The sequence below is a fragment of the Emys orbicularis genome, chromosome 9 (assembly GCF_028017835.1).
Source record: "Emys orbicularis isolate rEmyOrb1 chromosome 9, rEmyOrb1.hap1, whole genome shotgun sequence".
NCBI classification, from domain to species: Eukaryota; Metazoa; Chordata; order Testudines; family Emydidae; genus Emys; species Emys orbicularis.
In genome coordinates this window covers 56961788-56984640 of record NC_088691.1, presented here as the reverse complement: position 1 = coordinate 56984640, position 22853 = coordinate 56961788, and the positions used below count along the sequence as shown (strand labels likewise).

General features: G+C 46.5%; 1 protein-coding gene across 1 annotated transcript in view; it reads left to right on the top strand.

Moving 5' to 3' along the window:
* Nucleotides 1–22853, top strand: part of STAG1 (STAG1 cohesin complex component) — a 393382-nt gene that overhangs the window by 286398 nt on the left and 84131 nt on the right. The window contains exon 24 of the mRNA XM_065411120.1: nt 15883–15975. Coding sequence (XP_065267192.1) covers nt 15883–15975 — 93 coding nt within the window. The remainder of the gene's footprint in view (nt 1–15882; nt 15976–22853) is intronic.

Sequence of the window (22853 nt, the reverse complement as noted above, 5' to 3'; positions counted from 1 at the left end):
AAAAATCAGCAGAAACAGCAGGAGGCCAGTTCACTACACAACAGAGGTGGCAAGAAGTCCACTCCAAACAACAGGAGTGGATACAGAAGCGGTTGGGCTGCACCATACCTGGTAATGCAATTGGTGATGGGACTGGGGTCTGGGCCTTGCAAATCTTTGAGCACAAGATGACCCAGAGGCCTTCCTCCAGACATTCGAGTGTGTGGCAAAGGCAGCGAACTGGGAGGAGTCTATTTGGGCTGCCCACATAGCACAGTTTCTGAATGGTGAGGTGTAGGTGGCTTACTGGGTAATAAATGATGAGCAGGCAAACTCCTACCCGGTGATGAAGGCAGCTATCCTGGACCGGTTAGGGCTGACTCCAGAGGCTTATCGGCTCAGGTTCCTGGTGGAACCATTCCCGTGAGGGGCACATCTGCAGCCTCTTGAGGTGGTGTCTCTGCCCAGAGACCGGGTCAGGGGAGAAAGTTCTGGATCAGATGGTCCTTGAACAGTTCCTGAAGGTTCTGCCCAGAGGGGCACAGAGCTGGGTAAAGTGCTTCCGGCTGGCCTCAGTGGAGGAAGTGGTGGAGTGAGCTGAAGCCTTCTCTGAGGCTGAAGGAGACAAGCGACCAGGACAATGTAGTAAACTGAGGGGAGTTCACCAGGGGGTAACCCAGGGGAAGCCCTCAAGTGGGAAATACCCCATGTGTCCTAAACTCAAGAGGCGCACAGCACCTACAAGGGTCCTGGGGAGCCCTGAAGGTTACTGGAAATACTAGTGGGAAGGGACCAAGAGGCTCTGGGGTTTGTTTCCCTTGTGGCCAGGCTGGGCATATTTAAAAAAAAAAAAAAATCAATGCCCAATTATGAACTGTGTCTACCTAAACTGTTACTACAGTGGGACCAAGCTGTGGGGTCCACTCTGAGAGTTGAGATGGGCACACGGTGGATAATAGCAGTTAGGGTGGGAGGAACTGTAGTTAAGGGACTTGTATTGGGTGCACTCTGGTTCTGGAAGACCAGTTGAAGTTAAATAGCCTGGACAGACACCTCCCAGTGAATGTCTCTTGTATCCATAGCGAGACCCAAGTCTACCCCACTGTAGAAGTTGAGCTGGAGGCACGGGGTCAGAGAGCTTGACTGTTTGGGTGGTAAAGGGCGTCTTGGCCCATAGCTCTGGGGAGAGACTGGGTGGGTTTCTCAGCCCTCATGCAAAAAGGGCTAGGACAGCAGCCTGGGACCAGGAGGGTCCAGGACCATCTAGGAAAGGAAGTAAGGTGGCTGGGAGGCAGAGTAAGGAGGGCAAAGGGGGACTGAAAGGGAGAACACAATTTTCCCCAAGGCCTGAGGGACCAGCTTAGGAAGTGCCAACAGGAGTTGGACAAGGTAAGTACCTCACTGGAGAAAATCATCAGCCAACTTGTCAGGTTAGAACAGGGGTCTCAAACTCAAATGACCACGAGGGCCAGTTCATTGGCCCGAGGGCCGCATCACTGACACCCCCACCCCCTTGCTGCCCCCGGCTCTGCCCCCACTCCACCCCTTGCATGAGGCCCCACCTCTTCCCATCCCTTCCCTGCCCCCATTCCAACCCATTCCCTGAAGTCGCCACCCCAACTCCGCCCCCTCCCTGCCCCCAGAGGGTGCATGAGGGGTGTGGCGGGGGCTCAGGGCAGGGAGTTGAGGTGCAGCAGGGGGTTGGGGTGCAGGCAGGGGGCTCAGGGTGCAGAAGGGGTGTGGGATGCAGCAGGGGGCTCAGGGCAGGAGGTTGGGGTGTGGGGTGCAGCAGGGGGCTCAGGGCAGGGAGTTGGGGTGCAGGAGGGGTGTGGGATGCGGCAGGGGGTTGGGGTTCAGCAGGGGGTTGAGATTCAGGCAGGGGGCTCAGGACAGGGAGTTGGGGTGCAGCAGGGGGTTGGGGTTCAGGCAGGGGGCTCAGGGCAGGGAGTTGGGGTGCAGCAGGGGGTTGGGGTGCAGGCAGCGGGCTCAGGGCAGGGGATGGAGTGCAGAAGGGGTGTGGGATGCAGGCAGAGGGCTCAGGGCAGGGAGTTGGGGGGCGGGGGGCAAGAGGGCTTTGGGCTCCAGGGTGGCAGCAGCGCACACCGGGGCCAGGGCAGGCTGCTGGCCCCGGCCCCACTCCGCTCCGGGAAGTAGCTGGAACCATGTCCCTACGGCCCCTGGGGGAGGGGGACGCAGGGCTCCGCATGCTGCTTGCCGCGCCTCCAGGTACCTCCCCCGAAGCTCCCATTGGCTGTGGTTCCCCGTTCCCGGTCAGTGGGAGCTGCACAGGGGGGCGGTGCCTGGAAGCCAGGGCAACACACAGACAGAGCCCTCTCCTTCCTCCTCCCCCTCCCCCCCCCCAGCTGCAGGGACGTGATGCCAGCCGCTTCAGGGAGCGGCACGGGGCTCGAGTGGGGCAATCCTGCGGCTGTATTTTGCCCACCCCTGCCCTGGAGGTAGGCCGGGGGGGCAGGCGCGGGCCACTTGGTGGGCCGCAGGAAATAGCCCCGCAGGCCGCGTGTTTGAGACCCCTGGGTTAGAACAAGAGTTGGTCTGGGTGCAGGTGGGAGCCAAGGGGCAGAGGAAATAATGCTTGGCCCTGCACAAGAATTGGCCCAGGTCGAGAGAGGGGAAACTCAGCAGGGTACAGTGGGGACACAGACAGATCCTCAGGTGCAGCAGGATACAGCAGGGACCCAGACTGAATCCCAGGCACAGAAGAGTAAAGTGAGGAACCAGACGGAGCCTTGGGGTCAGGAGAGTACAGTGGGGACCCAGAGTCCCACACTCAGCAGAGTACAGAGGGGACCCAGATGGAACCCTGGGTTCATCAGGATACTGTAAGGACCCAAACAGAATCCCAAACTCAGTGGGGTACTGTAGAGATCCTAACAGAGTCCTGAGCTCAGCAACGTACACCAGGGACCCAGACAGAATCCCAAATTCAGTAGGGTACCGTGGGAACCCAGGCTGCACTACCTGTTGAACAAGCTAGCATGGGGACTCAGAAAGGACCCCTCCAACAGGGAGAAGCCCAAGAAGGGGGCTGGGGTAGGAAGCAGGATCCCGGGGTAGGAAGCAGGATCCCAGGGCAGGGAGAACCAGAATTGGACTCAGTATTCCAGCAGTAGTTACACCAGTACCAAATAACCGGTAAAATAACCTCTCTACTCCTACTCGAGATTCCCCCATTTATGTATCCCAGGATTGCATTAGCTCTTTTGGCCACAGCATCACACTGGGAGCTCATGTTCAGCTGATTGTCCACCACAACCCCCAAATCTTTTTCAGAGTCACTGCTTCCCAGGATAGAATGCCACATCCTGTAAGTATGGCCTACATTCTTTGTTCTAGGTTTACATTTAGCTGTATTAAAACACGTTGTTTGCTTGTGCCCCGTTTACCAAATGATCCAGATCGCTCTGAATCTGTGACCTGTTCTTTTCATTATTTACCACTCCCCTAGTTTTTGTGTCATCTGCAATCTTTATCAGTGATGATTTTGTTTGCTTCCAAGTCATTGATAAAATATTTTAAATGGTATAGGGCCAAGAACCGATCCCTGCAGGACCCCGCTGGAAGCAGACCTACACGATGACAGTTCACCATTTACAGTTACATTTTGAGACCTATCAGTCAGCCAGTTTTTAATCCATTAGTTTGTGTAGCAGGCCCGAGATTTGGTATACTGACTGAGCATAAATCCAGTCTGCCGTATGTCTGCCTTTCCTTCATTTTGGGAGCCATTTGATTCATGTTCTTTTTGCTATGGGTTGGAATTACCACAGATCAGTGTGTGTTAGAGATTATTCACTTCTGATGGGTAATCCAATTCCATCCTGTCAGTTACAAATCTGGTCATAGTAGTGCATGCATTTGTGACCTTCCAGGTTTGACTGTTGCAACTCCTTATAGTGGGAATGAAGCCAAACTGACTAAATAAGCTTAAACTAATACAAAATGCAGCAGCCTATTTGTTGAGTAACACAGATGGCTATAAACATATTGCCTCTGCTCTGCCCTCTGCGTTGGCTCCCCATCACTTACAGAGCCAAATTCAATTTCTGTCATGGTATTCAGAATGATCCATCAGATTGTCCCAAATCTAAGAGATCATCTCTTCTTTGTTGACCATGACTTCCTACAACAGCTACATTCCACCAGAATTATGACCAACAGAAGACAGAACTTTCTTGAGAGTGGGACCCAAATTTTGTAACTCACTTTCAGAGAGAGAAAAATGGTCACTAGCCTCACAGCTTTCAAAACTAAATGCAAAACCTATTTACTTGTGTTACCACAATATGTCTTCATGTAATCCTCACGCATATGTGGAGGAGACAAGGGATGAGGCAGAAAATATATTCTAGTTTTCAAGCTACTTTTACAGGAAGGGAAAGAGAGAAAAATGTTTGGTAGTTGTAGTTCTTTTATTTAATTGGGAGGTCCTCAGTCACTACAGTGAAGAGGAGCATATAGGTACCTAGATAGATTTTCCCTGCTTGGGTTTAGACCACTGTCACTCACGAGGTTCTGGACATATTAGTAGAACATTATGCCACATGTTGTGTGCTGCATCCTTCTCCTTTTTGCTGATGGGGTTGTCGATGTTTCCTTTAAGGAAGGCAGGATGCCAGCTGCTTTAAAGCAGTGGTACTGCAACCCTTTCAGGAGCCTGATTTATCTTGCATACCCCCAAGTTTCACCTCACTTAAAAACTACTTGCTTACAAAATCAGACATAAAAATACAAAAGTGTCACAGCACACTGTTACTGAAAAACTGCTTACTTTCTCATTTTTACCATATAATTATAAAATAAATTGATTGGAATATAAATATTGTACTTACATTCCAGTGTGTAGTATACAGAGCAGTAAAAACAAGTCATTGTCTGTATGAAATTTTAGTTTGTACTGACTTCGCTAGTGCTTTTTATGTAGCCTGTTGTAAAACCAGGCAAATATCTAGATTAGTTGATGTACCCCCAGAAGAGCTCTGCGTACCCCCCCAGGTACATGTACCCCTGGTTGAGAACCACTTCTTTAAAGGACTCACTCTTGGCCTCTGCTCAAAAAGTCATCTTTTCACATTGGGAATCTTGCTAAGCATTAACCCAAATTTAAACTTCCAATTTTGGTTACAAATATGAAAAAGGTTGTGATCATACAACTATGAGTATCTTGACCTTGTCAGTCAGGATTCCTATCTGGGTACAGCACAGAGACTGTATTTATTGTGCTGATCAATGATCCTCACCTAATGTTGGATAAAGATTTTTGTGCCCAGGCTGATATTCGATCTATCAGCTGCCTTCAACTCTGTGGATTTTTAACACGCCTGAGGAGCCTGGCAGAAATGGGTTGGTCTGTCCTTGGGTTGCTTTGTGATTTTCTCACATGAAGATCCTAGAGAGTAGTATGGGCAATTGCTCTTCTGCACCGAGGGCCCACATGTGAACTACCACAGAGTTCCGTGCTGTCACCTGTCTTATTCAATGGGTGTGCAAGGTCATTAAGAAAGCCATTTAAGAGAGAGGTTTAATATGTTGATAATACATAATTGCTGTTCATCTTGCCCAGCGAAGTGTCCTCCTGGTGACTGGGCCAGACTAGTGAATGCATGAGAGCATCTCAAGATGAAGATCAAAGTATTTCATTTGCATTTGTGAAGCATTCTCAATTGTTTATTGAAACTCATTTCTGAGGTGATTCTTTAGCATTTAGTATGTTAGGGCTAACTGTGTTAGGGCTCGTCTATACAAACAGTTCACAGCAAGCAGTCATTTAAATCTACCTCAGACTAGCCAGCCATACTATAACTGTCTGTGTGGACCCGGCTGCCATGCACTAAAGGTTTCTTAGTTCACACTGACCTCCTCCTGTTTCTCCCCCTTTTTCTTTGCTTTTTTTTTTTTTTTAGCTTTTGCCACTGAGTGCAATAGATTGAAGTCCAGAGGTTTCCTTCACTTTTTCATTTTTAAAGTTTTCATGTTTCCTTTTGCTACTCTGTAACTTTTCAAAACTTCTCCAACTTCGGAAAAGTTACAAAGTTTTCCTTTTGTTGCTCTGTAATTTTCCAAACTTGAGGAAAATGTTATAGAGTGGAAAGAAGAAAAAAACCCAGAAAAATGAACAAAACTAAATCCTAGACATTATTTATTCTGTTGCATTTTGCAGCCAAAAAAGGAAAGGGGAGAAATCTTTTTTTCACTTTTCTTTTTCAATTTGAAAAGTCAGGAAAAAGTAGACAAATGTATTATAAACTTCAGTCTCTGTACTGAACTCATAAGTATTGTATGGAAGCTAGGGCTGGAAAACAGTCAAAGTTATGTCAATATTTAAAAAGGGTAAACAGGATGACCCGAGTAACAAATGACTGGTTAGCCTGATATTTATCACAGGCAAAATCATGGAATGGCTGATACAGTACTCTATCAATAAATAGTTAAAGGTCAGAAACAAAATTAATACCAATAAATATGATTTAATGGAAAACAGATGAACCTGATACTGTTGTTGACAAGATTGCATGTTTGGCTGTTAAAGATAATCATACTGATATAATGTATTATGGCTTCTGTAAGATTATACAAACTCACTATGGTCCGTATTCAAAGGATTAAAAAGTCCTTAACTCTTAGATCTCAAAAGTAATTGTAAATGGAGAACCACCATCATCCACAGGGATCTGTTCTCAGCCAAATACTATTTAATATTTTTATCAATGACCTGGAAGAAAATAAAAAGTCATTTAAAGACTGCAGATGATACAAAGATTGGTAATAAATAATGTTGAGGTCAGGTCACTGATACAGAGTAATGTGGATCACTTGAGAAACTGAATGCAATCAGATAACACGCATTTTAATACATCTAAATACAAGAACATTCATCTGGGAACAAGAATGTAAGTCACAAAGGATAGGGGACTCCATCCTGGAGGCAGTGACTCTGAAAAGGTTTTAGGGGCCATTGTAGCTAGCCAACTGAACATGAGCTCCTAAAGTGATGCAGTGGCCAAAAGGGCTAACACGATACTTGGCTGTGTTAATAGAGAACCTTGGTATATGTCATTGATGAGACTACTATTGGAATACAGTGTCCAAATCTGGTATCCACACTTTAAAAAGTCTATTGAAAAATTGGAAAAGGTTCAGAGAATATTTCATAAATAATTTGTGGTCGTGGAGCTCACTCTACTTACCAAAGAGAATGTGAAGAAACACCTTGATCATGGACTACATAGGCAGAAGATACCTAACACTAGAAGAACAGGAGTACTTGTGGCACCTTAGAGACTAACAAAATTTGTTAGTCTCTAAGGTGCCACAAGTACTCCTGTTCTTTTTGCGGATACAGACTAACACGGCTGCTACTCTGAAACCTAACACTAGAAGGCTCTTTAGCAAAGTGTATCAAGATCCAGTGGCTGGAATATGTTGAGGAAGAGTCAACACGGCTTTTGTGAAGGGAAATCTTGCCTCACCAATGTAGTTACTTGAGAGTGTCAACAAGCATGTTTTTTCTGTTTTACTGTTTTACTTCGTTAGTCCTTAAAAATAAGTATTAAAAAAGGATAAAACTTGAACCCCACAGCTCAAGTGCACAACTCTTCTCCTAAATCTGTCAGTTCTTTGAGTGATTGCACATGTCCATTCCACTGTAGGTGTGTGCACACCTCATGCGCAGTTGTCAGAGATTTTTCCCTCAGCAGTACTGTCAGGGGAGCGTGAGTACTTCCTCACGCCACTGTACACAGGTATATGGGTCCCACTGCCTCCCAGCCCCTCCCAGTTCCCTCCTAGCACTAGTGACGGTTGTTAGAGCTGTGATCTTTGCTTTTCAAGAATCTTCCCACTCCTTCTTGTGTATATAGTTCCTATTGTGTTAGTTTAGCTTAGATTAGTGTTTTTGTTTAGAGTTACCAATTAAAATACTATATTCATGTCGCATTCTCCTGCTTTCCAGGCCTGTTATGCCTGTGGCAAGCCAATGCCGGTCATTGACCCCCCCCACCTTAGCTGCCTGAAATGTCTGGGGGACATTCAAAAAAGGACAGGGTGGCTAGGCTCAGATATTTGCTTATGGATTCTGCGCTTCACCCTCCCTCAGAACCTTCTGGCTCTGAACAGGTACAAAGCATGACTGAGTCAGTCAGGAGTGCTCTGCCCACTGTAGCTGAGTCTTCAGGCAAGCCAGCTCACCGGTACTGAAGAAATGACTTTGTAAGTCCTTGAAGGACTCAGTGTCAGGGCCTTCTAGATCTGCAGGCAAGGCACCGGGTACTGCAAAGGACACTGAGGGGTAGTCAAAGAGGCGGCACCGCCCGGCACATCCTCCCTGCAAAGAAGGATTGCTGCCTTCGGCACCTTGGAAGGGCCTGTTGAGACTAATCCCGGTGCTGCAGGGTCAGAAGCCTTTGACGTTACCATCTACACACGAAGCATTTGAGACCACTCATGAACTACTGAACTCTTGGCAGTAACAGTTTCACCTATGGGACAAGATTCCCACCCAGCCCAGGGAGTGGGCATGTTGGATCCTCCAGCCTGCGTCAGTGCTGGTGGCTGCTACTGCGTCTTGGCGGATTCCATCCAGGGGAAAGCCAACAATGGTTTCACCATCGCCTGATTCACAACCGGTCTCCCGGTACTGTCACTGTCAGCTGCACCATTGGCCAGAGGAAGTGGACTCGTCATCCTCTTCACATTCTGAGGTTGGATCTCTTGCCTCCAGGAGCAACCCCAGAAGGGTGTCTACCCAAATGGTTCCAGATCTCAACCTAAGGATCAATGGCAGTGCACAGCTGGTTTCTACCACCATACCAGTGACGCTTCTGGAGTTCTTGGGGCTTCCCCCATGCTCTACAGCATCTAGTAGATACCATCCCTCTCTGCGGGTACCAGAATCATGCAAGGGGAATCAATTACTTGGGACTCTCCTGTGCAAGAATTGGATAAGGGCCACCTCAACAACCACTGGCCTCTTCCTCTTTGTTGCCAGATGAGGCAGTATTTGCAGAGTCTGCGTTGTCCCCACCAGACAACTTCAGAGCGTACAAGGACTTGTTAAAATGAATGGCTGCAGTTCTGGATATCTAGCCCAAGGCAGTGTAAGAAAAATCACACAGATTGATGGACATTTTGACCTCTGCTGGACCCTCTAGGGTAGTTCCTGTAAAGGAGGCCATCCTAGAGCCTAGAAAGGAGATATTATGTCCCTTCACAGAATTATGAACATTTTTACAACCACCCCCCTTCAGGTTCCCTTGTAGTGTTTGCCGTGAATGAAAAGAAGAAGCAGGGACATCAGGCCTGAACCCCAAAGAGGAAGGAACTAGACCTCTTTGGCAAGAAAATTTATTCCACAGGGAGGGTGAGACAGAGGGTGCTGGGTAAGGAGTGCTTAACCAGCTCCCTGCCACGCCAGCCCCAATTAAGGGGAGATTGGAGCTGGCTGAATAGGCCTGTGCCTGCCTGGCAACTAGCAACAGGTGCCAGCCTAATTAGACAGGGGCTATAAAAGGACTGGGAGGAAGGAAGCTGGGGGAGGAGGGAGAGAAAGGGAGAGGCTAGAGGCAGAGAGGGGCAGGTGGCTCTGGTCTGCTGCTTGTAAAGCTGGCTGTGAAACAAACCTGTATATGGATAGTAAGGTGGTGGTGGGTAATGGCTACAAATAAAGTGCACTGGTGATTGCATCAACCTGAGGCATCCCTGACTGGTTTGTGAGGGCAGCAGGGACAGAAGCAAGAGGGGTCCAGCTGCGCCTCGCTACACGTGGGGGTTTGTCTGAGACAGAAAGTTAGCATGAGGGCGTGGCGGCCCGGAGATGGAAGGGATCCTGCAATGGCTGGTGAAGCAGCAATAGGAGATGCAAAAGGCGCTACAAGCCTTCCAGCAATCCCACCAACTAGAGGGGCAGGCCTTACTCTCCTGGCAGGTAGAACAGCAGAAAAGCCTGCAGGACTTTATAATGGAGCAAGCCAATGTGCAGCAGCAGCTCCTACAGAGACTGGTGAGTCCCACGGTGGGGGTTGGGTGAGTCCCCGGGCGTTGGGATTGAGACTGTGTAAAATGGGCCCTGCCGATAACCCGGACACCTTCCTCTGCACCTTTGAGCAGGATGGACCCCGCCAATAATCCGGACACCTTCCTCTGCACCTTCGAGCAGTTAGCAATGGGCGCTGGATGGGATAGGGCAACCTGGGCCCAAGGGCTGGCTCCCTATCTGGCCGGCGAAGCTCAAGCGGCCTATATGGCCCTGAGTAATGACCAGGCCAGAGTTTATGAGGCGGTGAGGGTGGCCATCCTAGACCAGGTGGGACTATTGGTGGAAAAATACCGCCAGAAGTTTCGGTTGGCCAGGTGGATGTGGGGGTTGCAGCCCCGGGCATTTTCCCGGAAGCTGATGGACTGGGCCACTCGTTGGCTGTGATCGGATACACAAACAGTGGGAGAAATTATGGATTGGTCCTAGAACAGTTTTTACGGGGCCTCCCCAAGAGAGTGCGAGTCTGGGTCAGGCAACACCATCCGAGCACAGTGGAGGCAGTGGTCAAACTAACCGAGGAATGTGTGGAAGCAGACTTCCCCCGGAAGGAGAGTCGGACATGCAGGGACCTGGAATGGGGGGAAAAACCCGAGAAAACTCCACTAGGAAGGGCCCAGAGAGGAAGAAGGAGGATACCGGGGAGTCCCCAGTCACCCCGGACAACTCGTGTGCTGTCAGTGCTGACGACCACGACATAAAAAGGGGGATTGCCCGGAAATGGAATGCAGCCTAGATAAGTTTTGCGGCTGGACTAACGTTGGAGGACAGGGGAAGAGGCAAGGACTGGCCACCATTCTGGTGAGAGTGGGGAGGAAGCCCCAGAGGAGCTTGGTGGACATGGCCTCAGCCTGCTCGCTCATCCAGAGGGGGCTGGTAAAGCCACACTGGCTTATCCCTGGGGCGAGGATGAAACTCGAGGACGTCCACAGGGATAGGAAGCACTGCCCGATGGCCTATGTGCCCCTGGAAGCCTGGGGCAGGTTTTGCTGGAAAAGGGTCAGGGTAGTAGAGGGGTTACCGTACCCGGTGGTATTGGGCACGGACTGGGACCCCTTCCCAAAAGGGAAAGGAGGAGGTGGGAGATGACCCACAGTAGGGAAAAAGAGAGGAACCCCGAGGAAGGGAGTGGGAGCTCCCTACGCTAACCAACCCAAGTAAGGGGGAGGACCAAGGTTCTCGGGGAGGAATGGAGAAGAACCATAGACAACAGAGCCCAAATCGGGAAGAAAAGGAAGTAGAGGAAAGGAGTCCAAAAGAGTGCCCCAAAATGCAGCCCCCAGGCAAAGGGACCCCAGTCCCACTGGACAGGTTAGAAGAACCTGAGGCCCTGGGTGTCCTGGGGGAAATTTGGACTGACCCCAATCCCCTGCCGCAGGGAAAGGGGGAGAAGCAGGGAGTCCAAACCTGGGAGTGCAATTGGTGTGGACGACCTGTGGGTGGCAGCAGTGCTGTGGAGCCATCCACCCCCTACACAGGGTACGGTCTGCGGGTGGGGGATGAACAAATGCCACAAAGACAACCCCGGGGATCGCCCAATAGGAAGCGAGACTCCCCCGAAGTGACCCCAGCGGTAGAGGGAGGAGAGGACAGGGTAGAACAAACCTAGCGGTTACCTAATGGGGGAGGTGTGTAACAGGGTGCAGGGTAAGGAGTGCTTAATCAGCCCCCTGCCATGCCAGCCCCAATTAAGGGGAGTAGATTGGAGCTGGCTGAATAGGCCTGTGCCTGTCTGGCAACTAGCAACAGCTGCCAGCCTAATTAGCCAGGGGCTATAAAAGGGCTGGGGAGGGGGAGAAAGGGAGAGGCCAGAGGCAGAATGGGGCGGATGGCCCTGGTCTGCTGCTTGTAAAGCCTGGCTGTGAAACAAACCTGTATATAGATAGTAAGGTGGTGGTGGGAAATGGCTACAAATAAAGTGCACTCGTGATTGCATCAACCTGAAGCATCCCTGACTGGTTTGTAAGGTCATCAGGGGCAGAAGGAAGTGGGGCACAGATTCGCCTCTCTACAGAGAAGTTCCCTTTGCTCCTCAGTGGACACTTACTTTAGTCACAGATGCATCGGATCTAGTTTGGGGAGCTCACTTAGGCCCTCCTCAGACTCATGGGGTTTGGTTGTTCCAGGATCTCGCTCTCCATATAAATATCAAAGAACTCTGAGCAGTCCTTTTGGCTTCTATGGCATTCCTCCCACAGAGTCTGTCATTACTCACAGACAACACAACATATACATTTTATGTAAACAGGCAGCAGGGAAGCCCATTTGACAAAGTTATGTCAAGAGGCAATCTCATTTTGCAACTTTTGAATAGCCAGGTCCATCAGCCGCAAAGCAGCCTTCCTTCCAGGGGTTCAAAACACCCTGGTAGACCTCCTGAGCAGATTGTTTGCAGTCCACTCCCTTCAGCCAGATGTGTCCAACACTATTTTCCAATGGTGGGGTACTCCCTGAGTGGACTTATTTGCAGTGAAAGAAAACAAGAAATGTCATCTTTTTTGTTTCTTGTGGGGGTAACATCTGACGGTGACCCCAGACTGTTTTCCTCCTGAATTGGTCAAAAAGCCTGCTGTATGTCTTCCCTCCAGTTCTGTTCCTGCCAAAGGTCTTGTCCAAGATCAAACAAGATGGAGCTCACATCATACTAATAGCCCCAGCATGGCTTCACCAACATTGGTTTTAATCTCTACTAGCGATATCGGTCAAAACCCCTATGCTGCTCCCAAGAGATGAGGACATGATCTCCCAGGACAACAACCACCTTCTCTATCCGAGTCTACAGGTCTACTTACCTTGCAAAATGGAAGAGATTCTCCATTCGGTCTATACAAAGAGACATCCGCCCAGCACAAGCTTGGATTCCTCATATCCTAGACTATGTCCTGTTCCTGAAACAACCGGGGCTTTTCAGTAGTTCCATCAAAATTCACTTGGTGGCTATCTCAGCTTTCCACTCTCTAGTGAATAACAGATCAGTCTTTTCTAACTGTTGTCCCTTAGATTTCTAAAAGGTTTAGACCGATTATACCCACAGGTTCACAGCCTTGTTCCATAGTGGAGTTTGAATTTCATTCTAACAAAGTTGATGGTGACTTTTTGCCTATTACATCTATCTATGGAAGTGGCTTTCTTGGTCTCAATTACCTTGGCCAGGAGAGTAGGAGAGCTGTGTCAGAACCTTCCTTCACAGTTTTCTTCAATGATAAAGTCTTCCTTCGGCCTCACCTTAAGTTCCTGACTACGTGGATTTCTGGTTTTCACATTAATCAAGAAATTAACTTACAACCTTTGTCCCAAAGCGTCATTCAAGTAGATGTGAAGAGAAACTGCATTCTCTTGATCTTAGAAGGGCTTTGGACTTTTATCTGGATCAGACTAAACCATTCAGATCAGCCTTGTAGTTATTCATGGCAATTTCAGACAGAATAAAGGGCCACTCAGTGTCTACTCAAAGAATTTCCTTCTGGATTACAGGCTGTATTCATCTATGCTATCATTTGGCGGGTACAGAACCTCCATCAAAAGTGGTGGCTCATTCAACTAAATCACAGGCAGCTTCTGCTGGCTTTCTGGCCCAGATGTCCATCCTGTACATTTGTAAGGTGGCAACCTGGTCTTCAATCCACACATTTACTTCCCGCTATGCCATCGCTCCTCAGTCTAGAGATGATGCCAGATATGAACTGGTGGTCCTACAATCCCTGTTCAAGTAGACGCCGAACCCACCTCCATTTCGAACTGTATGTCACCTAAAGTGGAATGGACATGTGCATCACTTTTGAAGAATTAAAAACAGATACCTTACTTTCCATAAATACTGTTGTTCAGGGAGAGTTGCACATGTCCATTCCACCATCCACCCTCCTTCCCCTCTCCATTGGAGTCTCTCCAGGAGGAAGGAACTGAGGAGGGTTGGGGGCAATGGGGCCCTTTATAACTACATGCACTGGCGCAAGGCAGGGGGCGCTCATGCTGCCCTGACAGGTACTGCTGAGTGAAAACCCTGTGACAACTGTGCATGAGGTATGCACACACCTACAATGGAATGGACATATGCAACACATATCTTGAAGACCAACAGTTATGGAAAGGTAGGTAACCATTTTTCCCATCACCCAAATCTATAATTCCATCAGATGTCCCCCAGATCCATCAGTTACCCACACATTTCCCAATGCACCATTTATTCCCAGTGAATCCTCCTTTCTCCAGTCCGTCAAACCTCTCTCCCTCTGGTCCCCAAGTCATTACTTCCTGTTCCCGGGCCAGTACGTCAGCAGGTTTTTCTACAAAGTAAGCTTGCCTTTCTAGCTCCCCTCTCTGCAGATTATTAGGACCTTGTGATGTTGTTGGACTTGATGCATGTTTATTGATGTTCAACAGAGTTTTCTTTTCATGTTGAATTATCCTGGTACTGAGGTCTAGATAAATACCATGTAGGTTTACTTTGTTGTCTTAAATTTTTGTTTGAAAACTTTTAAAATTCAAATCAAAATTTAAAATTCAAGGAATTGTAACTGGTATCTGTATTTTAAAAATATCTTGGGTGTGATGATAGTATATTCTTATTATTGTTTATTATCAGAGTGGTACCTAGACCCCTTTGCAAAGTGCCAATTGTGCTAGGTGAAACACAGACAGTGCCTCTCCAGAGAGCTCCTTGTTTTTCTTTTCATTGCCTCTCCATTTTTGCTTGGAGAGCTGTAGGCTTGAATGTGTGTGAAATTATTTGTCACCTCTTTTATTTTGCTTGTCCTGGTAATCTATTTTTAATAGATTGGGAATCCGGGCTTAATATATTATTAATAAATAGGGGGAAATACCAAAGAAAACCACCATAATAGCATTTAGTTTCAAAAACAGGAACTACACAAAAATTGGGAAGCTAGTTTAAATGGAAATTAAAAGGAACACTCAAAGGAGTGAAATGCCTGCAAGCTGCATGGAAATAATTTAAAAACACCACAATAGAGGTTCAAATTAAATATTGCAAATAAAAAAATAGTAAGAGGACCAGAAAAATTCCACCATCGCTAAACAGGAGGAAAAGAGGTGGTTAGAGGCAAAAAGACATCCTTTAAAAATTGGAAGTCAAATGCCAGTGAGGAAAATAGAAAGGAGTATAAATTCTGGCAAGTCAAGTGTAAAAATATAATTAGGCAATCCAAAAAGGAATTTGAAGGGCAACTACCAAAAGACCCAAAAACTAATGCAAAAAGTTTTTTTAAATAATCAGGGGCAGGAAGCCTGAATGTTAGCAAACACTAGGAAAGGGATAGTTGTTAAAACAGAAAAATACCATAATGCAACTATATAAATCCATGGGACATCCACACCTGGAATACTTCATGCAGTTCTGGTCACCCCATCGCAAAAAAATTATATTAGAATTGAAAAAAGTATAGAGAAGGGCAACAAAAATTAATAGGGGTGTGGAACAGCTTCCATATGAGGAGACATTAACAAGACTGGGACTGTTCATCTTAGAAAAGAGATGACTGAGGTGGGTATGATAAAGGGCTATAAAATCATGACTGGCGTGGAGAAAGTGAATAAGGAAATGTTATTTACTCCTTCACATAACACAAGGACCCAGGGGTCACCTAATATAATTAATAGGTAGCAGGGTGTCCCTAAACCTCTCATTGCCAGAAGCTGGGACTTGATGACAGGGGATGGATCACTCACTAATTGCCCTGTTCCATTCATTCCCTCTGAAGTATCTGGCACCAGCCACTATCAGAAGACAGGATACTGATGGACCATTGGTCTGACCCAGTGTGGCCATTCTCATGATCGTATGTTTTTGTGCTCTAATATTTAAAGAATATTATCCCTTTTTAATGTTTATTCAGGAGGACTTGTTGGTATTGAGGAAAACTGTGAAATCCTTTCTGGCTGTCTGCCAGCAGTGCCTATCGAATGTCAACACTCCAGTCAAAGAACAGGTAAAGAAATACAGTCACATGTTCTTTACAAAAGTTTGATCATTTAAGCATAGCAAGAGTCAAGAAGAGGCTTTTATTAGATCAGTCTTGTGATGAAACAATCTTCTGCGCTATTCCTTTTAATAAACCAAACAAACTGTCCATAGAAATATATTCATACAGACTCTTTCTGAGCACAGCATAATGCATCTAGAGCCAAATTCATCCTGCACCATAGACTATGACTTTACATCAGGGATTAATTTGGCATGTAGTGTTTTAGTGGTGTATATATTTAACACTGTTTCACATTATGCTGCCCCAGTAATGCAACAAAATGCAATATCCCACTGGTACATGCTGTGACAGTTCTTCACTTCTGTGTCTGTGCCAATCTGAGAGTGGAGAACTCTGATACTTCTAGAGTTGCAAGCCATTGGCTCTAGTAAGGCATGCTGCACGCTTCCCCAACAGGAGAACCAGTATCTTCCATAGCAGTTCTTTTATTGCCAGTATGGTATAGGAATACCCTGGAGGACACGGAATCAGTGATCTCAGATGTTGTTTTGCAACAGTCTTTCTATTTACAAACAGCCATTTCTTCTTAGGGAAAACTCAATTTTTCTTCAAAATTGATATATCCAGTCAGTGTCTCTTCCTGTTAGCTCCTAACTCAAAAAATCATACTTGGGGAATTTTCTGGTTCTCATAATGTTCACTTCCTTGAGACTCAGGGCTTACTGCTTTTCCTTCCCTGTTTGCCAGGTTGATTGAAATTCTGTGTGCATGTGTGCGTGTGTGTGCACATGCATTATGATTGTATGGGTAGGCAGCAGATTTTCATAGTTGAGTGTAATTGCCTATTACTATGTATTAGATATTGGAAGGGTCTCCTCTCAGAATTGGCCCATATATATAAGGGTTCATCAATATTTTGTGAAATCTCATCAAAAGACAATATAAAGTTTGCTTGACAAGATCTATGTTCTATAAAACTATATTGGTTTGCATTAATTTTGTTGCTGTCCTTTAATATTTTCCTGAAGGCTTTCCCAGGAACTTGCCCAAGATCAATGTGAGGCTAACCATCCTATCATTACCTAGATTATCCCATTTACCCTTTTAAAATATTGGCACATTATCTTTTCTCCATTTCTCTGAAACTTTCCCAGTGTTCCAGGATTTGTTAAACATCAACGGCTCTGAGATTTCCTTAGCCAATTCTTCTTAAACTTTTGGGTACAACTATCCCATTCTGCAGATTTACAATGTTTAACTTTAGTAGCTGCTGTTTAACGTTCTGCCTAGTTACTGTTGACATAAAACATGTTTCATTATCACTGTAGGATGTGAATATGTCATCCAGCTTCTTTTCAAATTCAGATCAGAAATATTTATTGAACACTTCTCCATTTTCTGCATCAGCATTGACAATTTTACTATCTTTATCTAGTAATAGAGCTATACCATTGCTAGGATTTCCTGATTTTGTTCCTGATCTCTTTTTAAAATTCCTTTGTATTGTCCTTAACCCTAGTGGCCATGGAGTTTTTCACTGATATCTTTAGCTTCCCTTATCAAATTGTTTGCATTTCATAACTGCTAATTTATAGTCATTGCTGTCAACTTCCCCCTTTTCCATTTGTTTGATTGATAGAATTTTATTACTGCATTCATTTCCCTTCTTATCTATGATGGCTTTTTACAATCATTTTAAATCAAAAAAGTCTTCTTTTGTAATTGTCAAATTGTGGGCTTTTTGGTGTATCTGATAGTTTTCTTAAACAACTCCAAATTATAATTCACATTGTTTTGTCTAAAGTTCTCCTCCCAGTCAGTTTTGTTCATAATTGTTTTCAACTTTGGAAAATTGGGCCTTTTAAAGCACTGATTTTTAGAAGCTCCAAGGACATATCACAAGTGGTAGCATGAATCCTCCACCATATGTCCCTCAGATTGAAAGCCCTCATGATAATTCAGTTTTTCTTTCTACACAGTAAAAATAGATGTTTAAAGAGCTGTTCATCCTGTTGTCTAGTCTGATTTGGTGTCTAAAACAGATGTTTAGCTGATTTTGTGCTTTATCATTTGGAACTCTGAGCCAGAAGCATTCCAGGTCCTGCAGTTCAGAACTGTGAATTACTCAAAAGCTGCTATTAGTATCTTTGATGTACAGTGACATTGTCCTCCCTCCTGCATGCTCTGTTTTTCCCAATAAGGTGTATCCAGTGATTGTAACATTCCAGTCATGTGACTCATCCCACCAGATTTCTATTTGTGTCAAATTTATTTTAATCCATCATCCTTGGTTCCCCATCTACTAAATCCAAACCATACTGTGGTGATTTGGGGAATAAGACTGCACAATTTATGAATTGTGTGAGAGATTATGAATTCTATATATGTATGTTTACCAAGCTGCAAACTCCATTTTGGATATGGGGTTCTTTACCTTTTTGTGGTGCTGTTGCCTCCATGTTGGCCTAGAATTCCAAAAGGTTAACAAAGGAGGTATATTGACTTAAGTGGAGACATATTGAACTCTAGACAAAAGACTGGCTCCCACCCAGGAGAACTGGTTTATCAGGGGAACATCGCCTAGCAATGAAGTCAACTGGTAAGAGTCTGGGATCACTTGTTGAAGCTAAATGGAGTCACCTGACAGAGGAGACTGCAAGGTTATAAAGGACAAAATCTGCTCTACTGGCTCGCTCTCTCTCTGGTTATTTTTATCAGCTTAAGATGAGGGAAGCTGCTGCAAGAGTTGGATGAGGTAAGGGGGCAGAAGGGCTGGCAACCTGAACTCAGATGGTCCCCCAAAGGAAGGGTGAGCTAGAGAGAGGGAACTGCATGTAGGGTTTATTATTTTTGTGGGGGTCTTTGTATCTCTCAGATGAGTAAATAAAACACAATGATGTGTTAAATGTCTGTGCAAAGTGTGTTTGTGTTTTGGGCTACATCTACCACATGGCTCCGAAGAGACTTAAACTGTAACCCAGCAGGCTCACACATTCAGTGGAATTCTGGCAGAGGCTGTGCTTAAGCTGCAGGCGGAATCTGAGGTGTCAGTGCTGGTTCCAGGGGCTGGGCAGCTGGATCCTGTGCTTGCAACTCTCAGGTGGGAGTGTTAGACAGAGAATCTTCACTCTGAGTGTGTGCCTAGGGGCCCCAAGACTGGGATAGTGCCTGGGCTCTGTTCAGACTCTAGAGATTTAAAACACGTGGGGATGCAGATCCCCGCACAGCCGTCTGGTGGGCTGCCAGCAGCGTGAGCTCGACCAGATCTGTGACACACATGTTGTCCTCTCCCCATAAAAGGCGACCCAAAGTTCCACATATATAAAATCCTCTACTTTTACCTAGCCACTTACCTAGTCAACAGTTCACTCCAGTATCGTCTGTCTGTCTTATTTTGCTCTGTAACGGGAAGAATCACAGAGAAGAGCACCTGGACTTTCCTCTCCTTCAGCTCCCTTCCGAGATCCCTGAGGTCTTCGAAGATCTGCAAAGTGTCATTTGAAGTTCTCATTCATACCAATATATAACATAAGCAGGTGGAGCCTTGCCCACTGTCTTCTGGATCCCATCCAATCTTGCTTATCTTGTCTTCACTACAGGAAGACAGCACACCATCCTTTTGTCACTTGCAGAAGGTTCTGTCCCTTCTTCTTAATGTCATGCCTCCATTGAGAATTGTCTGTCTTCTTTGGACAGTCAGAAATCTTCTCCTGGGCATGCTTGGCATCCTCGTCGATTGGGCTGAATGTCCATCCTCAAGTGTGGCCCATGCAGACTCCTGTTCCTTTCCTCTGGCTAAATCTTCAGAGACATATCTGCAGCTGCCATGCTGAGTACCTGATAGTGATGGGATATGTCTAGATGAGTAGAATGCCTCCTATTTCTCTTTCCTTGAATGGTCACAGACTGCCCATCTTCTGCTTCTGGTCATGTTGAATGCTTCCTTTTGCTTTTTCCTCAAGTGGCCATGAACTGCCCAGTTTCTATTCTGTCCTGCTCCCTCACATCCTGTTCCTTTCCTTGCTGGATCTGTGGTAGCGATGCATAATTCAGTTGTCCAAGAACTTTTCTGCCTCTCTGATGCAGTGCAGGCTCTATAGTTCTTCAAGAACATGAATCTTTTCTTCCATTTTATCCATTAACTTGCACTTCATGCACAGGAATTATCTTCTGGCAGGAAGCAGAACATAGCACATCCCATCCATTGCAAGTCACAATAACTTTTCCATTGCTGACCATTTTCTCTGGTGTAGTATACATGTACGCTAGACAGAAAAGTGTCTAACCTCCCGATGACAGAGTGTACTAGACATTCACTACTTGCTGCCAGAGGCCCCATCTCCTTGGCACATCCCACCCTAAGAAGGTGTCCTGCTGGTAGGGAAGAGCAGGGAGTTCATATCTCCAGGGGATGCCTAGAGAGGCCTCCCATGATCAGCTACAGGCAGAACCAGAGTTGGTCCTGTGGTACCTAGAAGGGCCAAGAGTAGGCAGAAGCCAATTAGAGCCCAGCATGTGAGATAAAAAGGGCTGACTGCTTCTACTAGGGATGTATTCTGAGTTAAGCCAGGAAAGGGAAGGAACATTCTCGCTGCACTAACTCAGGTAAACCTTGCCCAGTCAGGAGCCTCACCTTGACAACATTGGCCTTGAATCTCTGTGAAGGACTAGAATTTATTTTATGGATTTTAATGCCCAGGTGGCTATTTTGAGTTGAGACTTATTATTATTTATGTTGACCCCAGAAGCGGTCTGGTCTGAGAGCTGACCTGGCCAGAGGACTAGTCCACAGAAGCAACAGACCATTGCAGAACCAGAACACAAGGGGGCACTAGAGAGGAAGAGTCCATGCAACTCCTTGTCCTGACACTAGGGGGCACTCTGGTTGTGAGTGCACATTATAAAACTCCCCCTGCAAATTCCCTCACACTCCACTGTTAGCCACTCCCCCATTCACCTGCTCAGGTGTTCATTTTGCAGATGGCCTATATGCCTGGTCCAGCTGGTTAACACCATCCCCATGTTAAAGGGAGGGATCAGCTACTCAGAGACACAACAAACAGACCAAATTCTCAGTTAGCTAAGTCCTTATCTCCAAGCACAGCACCCACGGAGGCTACTCACAAACTCTCCTTTTAGTCTTCTTCCCTGTTTGCCACATAGAGGGTACATTCACTCACTCATGCCCGTCACCCCAATCGGGGTATGGGCCGCCAACCACAGATCTCCAGAGTCCTTTATCCTGGGCCATTTGCTCTAGCTGGTTCCAGGTATAGCCCATTTTTATGCTATCAGCCTGAAGGTCGCGTCGCCAGGTGTTTCTTGGACGGCCTCTTTTCCGCTTGCCTTGGGGGTTCCACCGCAATGCCTGTCTAGTGATGTTGGTTGGCTGCTTGCGTAGTGTGTGTCCTATCCAACCCCACCTTCTCCTTCTAATTTCTTCCTCTGCTGGAAATTGACGGGTCCTCTCCAAGAGGTAGATGTTGCTCATGGTGTCTGGCCAGCGGATCTGGAGAATCCTTCTAAGGCAACTATTTATGAAGGTCTGGATCTTCCTGGTGGTTGTTTTAGTTATCCTCCAGGTTTCAGCTCCATACAATAAGACTGATTTCACGTTGGAGTTGAACAGTCTAATCTTTGTTGCCAAAGACAGCTCTCTAGAGCTCCAGATGTTCTTGAGCTGTAAGAAAGCTGCTCTTGCCTTACCGATCCTTGCTTTGATGTCTGCGTCCGTGCCACCCTGTTGGTCGATGATGCTGCCTAGGTAGGTGAAGGACTGCACTTCTTCCAGAGGGCTTCCATTCAGTGTGACTGGGTCATTACTGATGGAGTTAATCTTGAGGATCTTGGTCTTGTCCTTGTGGATGTTGAGGCCAACCTGTGATGACGTCGCTGCCACTACGTTGGTCTTCTCTTGCATCTGCTGTTTGCTATGCGAAAGGAGTGCAAGGTCATCGGCAAAGTCCAGGTCATCAAGCTGGGTCCACAACGTCCACTGGATTCCGTTCCTACGCTCATAAGTGGATGTCTTCATAATCCAATCAATGAGAAGGAGAAAGAGAAATGGTGACAACAAGCATCCTTGTCTGACTCCGGTTCGCACCTGGAAGCTGTTTGTAAGCTGCCCTCCATGGATCACTCTACAGTGTATGCCGTCATACAAGTTCTTAATCAGGTTGACCACCTTTGCTGGGATGCCATAGTGCCGAAGGAGCTTCCAGAGAGTCTCTCGATCCACGCTATCAAATGCTTTCTCATAGTCAACAAAATTGATGTACAACGAGGAGTTCCACTCCATAGACTGCTTGACTATGATGCGGAGCGTTGCCATCTGGTCCATGCATGATCTATTTTGCCGGAAACCTGCTTGCTCATCTCGTAGCTGTGGATCGACGGCATCCTTCATTCTCTCTAAGAGGACTCGGTTGAAGACCCTCCCTGGCACCGACAGAAGTGTGATTCCTCTGTAGTTGGCACAATTGCTGAGGTCTCCTTTCTTGGGGATTTTAATAAGATATCCCTCTTTCCAGTCCGCCGGAATCACTTCTTCTTCCCATATCTTCTCAAAGAGGGGGTACAGCATTTCCACTGAAACATCCAGATCTACTTTCAGGGCCTCTGCTGGAATATCGTCAGGTCCAGCCGCCTTCCTATTCTTCATCATAGTGATGGCTTTTCTGATCTCATCTCTGGTTGGTCTGTCACAATTGATTGGAAGGTCTTCGTTGGCTGCGTCAATGTCTGGTGGATTTAATGGTGCTGTTCTATTCAGGAGTTCCTCAAAGTGCTCCGCCCATCTATTCATCTGTTGTTCTATTTCTGTTATAGACTTTCCCTGCTTGTCTTTGACGGGACGCTCTGGCTTGCTGAACTTTCCAGAC